Genomic DNA, 6,991 nt, shown 5'->3' on the forward strand with positions numbered 1-6,991 from the left:
AACTATGTCCAATTCAGATCAGCGAATCTTATAATGTCTGTCAACTCTAGCACTTTGGGACCCAACGTCCATTGATCCACCGAATTATGTGCCTGTCTATATACTTATAGGACTTAAGGTCATGTCATTTTAGTTTAGAGATTTGACTACAGCGGAATTTTTGCCATCTTAAAAACGTTCAACAACTTTATTAAAATTTTATTGTATTAAAAAATCCTGAATACGAGCATATGAAATCACTATGTTTTCGAGTTAATCTGATTTCTAATGAGTGATATTTTGCATTTAATGGTGCCATTTAATAATGGCGGTCTAACATGATGAATGTGTAGCCTGCGGAATTTAATTTAAATTATTGTTTTAAAATTATGGAAAGTTATAAATGTTCGATTGTTTTGGGGTGATTTTTCAATTGTTATGTGACTACCACGAGTGTTTTTTTTTATAAATGAACCAAGTTTGACTGGTAGAGAATTGTTAGCAGTAAGTGCGCCGTTTGTACATCTTTTCGTTGCAATAAAGTTAAAATAAAACAAACTTCATTGAGGATTAAAGGGTGTTTTTGGCTAAGCTACGTAACGTAAGAGGCATAGATCCAAAGTTAACGTCCAACTTCGAACCAATCTCGGGCATGCCCTGGCGCCAGGAATAAAATTCGGCGTTTTATATAAATTACCAGTTGTTGCCCGCGTTCTTTCTCCGCTTTTATTAAAAATCCCGTGGGACCGTTTGTTTCCCGGGGATAAAAAGTAAAAAGATTGTAGCCTATGTTACTTTCTGTCCTTTCAACTAGCTCTATACCAAAAAACATTTTGATTGGTTGCTTGCGACTGTCAAAGCATTGTATTAATTCATATATAACAGTTCGCACGACTTTACTTGAAATTCCCAATGTCTCCCTGAGACGCTTCCGCATGTGTTTTATCATTTACATTGTCACCATTTTGTCCCTAAAACTATATCGGGAAAGCCAATCGTTACTTTACTTAAACAGTACAGTATTGTACCGGCTACTTATTTGACCATTGAAAAATCACCCTTAAATCATTTTTTTTTACAATGTATTAGAAAATACAAAATTGCTTATAGTTTACGCAGGTATAGCATATTTTAAAATGTACTAAATTGACCCATCTTTCCGATTTCGCTTTAAAAATTGTAGTTATTAAAACAAATGAATTGTTGCTTATTATGTAGGTATACGACGTTGGTAATACAAAAATCAAATGCAGGCATCAATTAAAGCAATACATGTTTGAGATTAAATAAAGAGTATATATAAATAAAATGTTATTCTAATATCAATATAATTTATATAATTTAAAACTGACCTTTTAAATATTTAGTACCTTACCTTTCAGTGTAGGTTAGCGAAATATGATTGTTAAATTTTTTATCTGTACAAATAATCTCATTTATGTATAGGTATAACACTATTGAAGTGAGTTGATTAAAGTATTTCTTTTATTTGTAAAATATATCGCATTAGGATGTATGTGTAGCTAGACTATCGGTTGGTTTTTTAATGCACTTTTGTACCTATTTCATGTAAACTTAGGATTTGCCTTATTTGTACAGATGTAAAGGTGTGTTTCCGCTGAAGCAAGAAGCGGATCTATGTGTAGGAATATACTATTAAGAATCTGAAAATAATTTATTCACGCTACCTCCCAATTTCCTGTAGCCTTAATACAAGAACGCTGTATCGTCAAAGAAAATGTTACTCATTTTTAGTCTCAAATCTTGTACTTCTGATTATGGTTTTACAAATGTTCTTTGAAAAGAGTTGTAGGCAAATTTGAGCATTAACAATGCAAATAAGGTCCATTTTACTCAGATGTTTAAGTATTCCATACTCGAAAAGGACTCCTCGATTGCAAATCTTTTAATAAGGCTACTGAACGTAATCGTGCATTGGAATCTCAGTTTATAAATAGTGTAAACGATGGGGAATGTTTTACTGAATACTGCCAATTTTGTTCGTTCAATTGAGTTATAAGTTAACATGCACGAATGGGCTCATATGTATCGTTAGATATAATTTCACACCTTTAAAAGGAGGCGTATTCGCTTCACCCAGCGCAGCGGAGGCGTCCAATCAGATTATTGATTGATGATGTGATATCGCGCCATAAGAATCTGATTGGTGTATGTCTGCAAGACATACGGCTCCCGCTGCACTCGCCGCTGCTTAAGCGTGCCCTAATGGCTACCATGGCTAATTCACACCAGGGGACGGCAGGCCAGAGCATTTATATCTTTTCTCAACGCAAATTCATACGTAACTCATGGTAACAAGATACATATTCCTATGTTTAATAATAGATCAGCTTCCTTTGATGCCTTGGGGTCGTTCTATAAACGTTGGACCATAACCTTAATGTACGTATACCTTATTACCATTACATAAGTATGAATTTACTTTGAGAAAGGGTAAAAACTCTGCGTTCCTGTACCCGGTGAGCGCTAGTCCTAAGGCGTGTTTTGTACAATGTTATTTATAAAGGAACAAATATAGAGTTGTAATGTAACGGTAAAGTTTAGGTAAAAAATGTAGTAAGTTCGGAAAATGGGTCTCAAATTAGCGACTAAGTCGAGGCAATGTGATAGGCTGATTGATATTGTGTAGTTATTACTGTTAATGAACGTAGAAATGTCTATACTCCCTTGTTCTAACTTGTCTTATTATGTAAACTTATTTTCATAATTTTTTAGTGTATACTGTGTTTTAAAATAGCATAAAAACAAATGTGTTGAAATAAATGTATAGAAATATAATAAAAAGAGATTTTCTCTATGCAATTTTAAAAATAATTGAAAGATTGTTTACATACTGAGACATGAAAGAAAATGGAGTTTATAGATGCACTGGTGTATGTGGATAATTATTTTCGTTTCTCTTGACCACTTAGTCGAGTTGAAGGTACATGCAGGGGAATTTTTTAAGTTCTGTCTGGTCGGACTTTATCGATGTCGCGTTCTAGAACGATACGAACTGCTTTTCTTTTCTCTATCACGTTGGCCTGCTACCATCTTTCTTGATTGTATCATTACTTACCTCCGGCTAAGATATAGACAAGAGACGATAATTATATCCCCTGATATCCCCTACAGAAACAATGTACACGGCTAATATTGAAGCATCAAAAACCACTCCGCTCTAGTAGTATTTCTCGAACAGGCAATTTGTTACTTCACTCCATTTAGCAGTTGACAGTAATAATTTTACCTCTAATGTTCTAAAAGTTTACAATAAAATTGGGAAAATGGGAAAAGTTTTGCAATAATGGCTGAATGAGAGTTCTGTATGTTCTCAGTGATTGCCAATCACGGCAAGAGAGGTTTGCCCTCGTTATTATTATATATATTACACGTGGGAGAAGAAACAATTTTATAATTTCCCCGGGTAGAAAAATCGTCTTCTGTCCATGAATCTAGCCGCGCAGGTGGAATTTGCAGAGGGATTGCAGACAAGCTAAGTTAGGGGGTAAAAACTTAGTAGTTAACGTTAGCGGGTTTAAAATAAACTTTCACTGTAAGTGGTGAAGAGAAGCAATTTTTTGATTGCCCTTGTACACTAATATGGGACATGCACAGTATGTATTAGATGCAGACAGATATTGTGCCAAATATTCACTGTAAAGTTGACAGCACTTGAAGGGGCTTCAAAAATATTAATATAAATAATTAAAATAAAAAAATATCGTCTTCTAGGTTATTATAAAAATAATTTGATTTGTGTGTTTGAAACAGACAGTTAATGGAAGCAATTCAATGACAGGTTGAAAATTCGTTGCTTTATAAGGCAAATAACAAATAACGCAATATGCGTGCCCCTAATCAAATCATTTTAAAAGGCGAATAAAAGAACTTTGCAGCTTTATAAAAAGAACAACATAATATTATCTGTGGCGCGTATAAATAAAAAGTGCAATAAACCAATCGACGATATTATCTGTGGTGCGTATTAAAAAGAGCAATTAATTAAGCAATCGGTGAATGTTTGACACAATTGGTGTAGTTTAGTGAACGCCGTGGGTGCCAATTTTTGAATTGCTCGAAAAAAATCCAATAATAAATATTTATTTGATTATGAAAACAGTATGCAATTGTTTTTAATAGGAATAGATGTAGCTATCGAGGCTGAGTAAGCGGTTATTAAGTTATCGCACACTGTATTGGACTGCATCTACACTAGTTATATTTTAATTTTTTTGTTAACCTAAAACGACATTTTGGACTGTTTACGGTGTCGACGCAGCCCAATGCAGTGGACGAGACCTTTATAGTAAGTTGTATGTTACGAATTTTAAAGGTATGTTACGTCATTTTACACTCATGTTGATATATGCTGGAGTGTTGACAATATCTTTTGTAATTCCTCTATATTTTGTATACAGCCCAATATTTATTGTACAGTGTAATAAAATATCATGCATGTATGCTTTTGTGTTTCATTTTTGTGGCTAAATAACAAAAATATAATAAATGATCCATTGTGACGGCAGATCACAGCGCAGTTGTTACTATCTCTCCTCATTCCGCGGGTGTCGTAAGGAAACAACACGACAAAAGGAATATAACGGAGAGCGGGCAGCGTCCTCTGTGCTACTACTACCATTTATTTCGCTCACCAACCCTAGGAGAAGCGTTTAGTCCGTTAGTGGACTGTTGTACAGATATAGGCTATAGGTGAATTAAAAAACCCACCACTGAATTAATTTAATTCATTTTACCCTCATCCTATTTATGCTGCTGGCCTCTCTCGTAGGAGAGAGTGCTTTTGAGTTGAGACCTCTAGGCTGCCCAAGTGCACGAAATACAAAGCGATTTCTGCGACTGTTTCGTTTGCCGAACTGATAGCCTGTGAAAAAAGACCTCGGTTGCTTTTACGCGATAAACTACATTATGATAATTGATAATTGTGCTTGAAGGGCATAAAGCAATCCGTTTTATGACAGTTGCACACTGCTTTGCACTTCGATCGTGAGGAAATTTATTACAGGCTTTCATTTTAGACTTTTGTAACTAATAACCTCAACAGTTTCGCCGAGGGCTCGGAGTAACCTGGGGGGAACTGCAACCTCAGGTTATGCAGTGACTATAGAATTAAGAGCATACCGTGTGCACGACTTATATTGAAGCATCAAAACCACTCTATTTTGGATAGTTTTTCGAACAGACTGTTAGTCACTTTATACCATTTCGCAGTGGACAGTAATTCTTTTATGTCTAATGTTCTAAACTTTTACCAGAAAATGGGGAAAATAGGAAAAGTTTGTAAGGTACGAGGGGGCGTTTTTAAGTTCGCGGAATCGGGGGTAAGACGTGGAAATAAAAATACAAGTTTATTTTTCCTTTTCAATATATTCTCCTGCAACCCTAATACATTTTTCAGATCTTTCAATTAGCTTATGTATACCCTCGACTGTCTGAAAAATAAGCTGAAACTGCTTCCTTCACTTCTTCATCGCTTGAGAACTTCTTCCCCCGAAGTTCTTTTTTCATTTTTGGAAAGAGATAATAATCACTGGGAGCCAGATCAGGACTGTAGGGTGGATGAACCAAAATATCGAAGCCCATCTTATACAGGGAAGCCAACGCAACACGGCTCTTGTGCACAGGCGCGTTGTCGTGCAGAAGGAGGACACCTTTGGTTAATTTTCCCCTTCTTTTTGCCTTGATTGCTTCCTTTAATCGCTCTAAGATTGAAGCGTAGTATTCTCCGGTTATGGAGACTCCTTTATCTTTATAATCTATCAACAAGATTGAGTCCCAAAAGATTGTCGCCATGATTTGTCCCGCCGACTGTGACACCTTAAATTTCTTTGGTGGTGGTGTACCTTTTTTGTGCCACTGCATAGAATCTTGTTTGGACTCAGGTTCATAATGATGAACCCAAGTTTCATCCCCAGTAACAGTTCGAGTCAATACTCCATCCTGGTCTTCATTACAGAGGTCCAAAAACGCTCGAGAACACTCTACGCGCTGTTATTTTTGAGGCGGCGTGAGCATTCTCGGCACCCACCTTGCACTGACTTTGGTCATGCCGAGATGATCGTGAAGAATTTTAAATATGGTTGTATCGGACACTCCAACCATTTCTGCGAGCTGTTTCTTCTTTAGTCTAGCATCTTCCAGTATTAATTTTTCCACTTTTTGAATTATTTCCGGAGTGGTCACCTCGATCGGCCGTCCTGGCCGAGGATCATCTTCAAGTGAGGCCCTGCCTTGCTTAAAAAGGGTATGCCACTTATGAACCATGGTTTTACCGGGGCAAGACTCCCCGTAAACGGATGACATCTCTTCTAGTATGGTTTGAACCGATTTACCTTGCTTGGTAAGGAACTTTATGACAGCGCGGTGCTCGATTTTCTCCATTTTTCACAATGTTCTTCCCAACTGAGTTGTTTGATCGACGATAATTCAAATAGTAATGGCCCGATTAATACAAAACGTTCTATTTATACTAATAATGAGCTATTTAACCAGTTACGACTAAGGAAAGTACCCTCATTTATTAATTACCTACCCATTCCGCGAATATAAAAATGCACCCTCGTAGCATCGTTTCGTGGGTTTGAAGTGTGGTGAATAAGTGCGCGGGCCGTTTTTACTGTTTTTGGCCAAAACGCACTGCATGCAAAAATGGCTAATAAGGGTACTGTATTTTCTTATTTCTGTGGCAGCGACCCATAAAAACAATAGTTGACGGCCGATTGGCGCAGTGAACCTGCTTACTGAGTCCCGAGGCTGTGGGTTCGACTCCCACAACTGGAAATGTTTGTGTGATTAACATAAATGTTTTTCGGTGTTTATAAGTATAAATACTTATACTATAAGTATTTGTGTATATTATTCATAAAGATTCATCTGTTATCTTAGTACTAATAACACAAATACACATATATATATGAGGATCAAGTGTTTTTTTTTGGCAAATGTATCAGACCTACTTTTGGATACCAGTGTACAATCCATTATATACATG

At 36.3% G+C, this 6,991-nt stretch overlaps 1 protein-coding gene across 1 annotated transcript; it reads right to left on the reverse strand.

The window, feature by feature from the left end:
* Positions 1-5,991: 5,991 nt before the first annotated feature.
* Positions 5,992-6,381, reverse strand: LOC120624263 (protein GVQW3-like). Its single transcript, XM_039890711.1, has one exon. It carries the CDS (start codon positions 6,379-6,381, stop codon positions 5,992-5,994), a length of 390 nt encoding a protein of 129 aa, XP_039746645.1.
* Positions 6,382-6,991: the final 610 nt, after the last annotated feature.

This window comes from Pararge aegeria, chromosome 6 (assembly GCF_905163445.1).
Source record: "Pararge aegeria chromosome 6, ilParAegt1.1, whole genome shotgun sequence".
NCBI lineage: Eukaryota > Metazoa > Arthropoda > Insecta > Lepidoptera > Nymphalidae > Pararge > Pararge aegeria.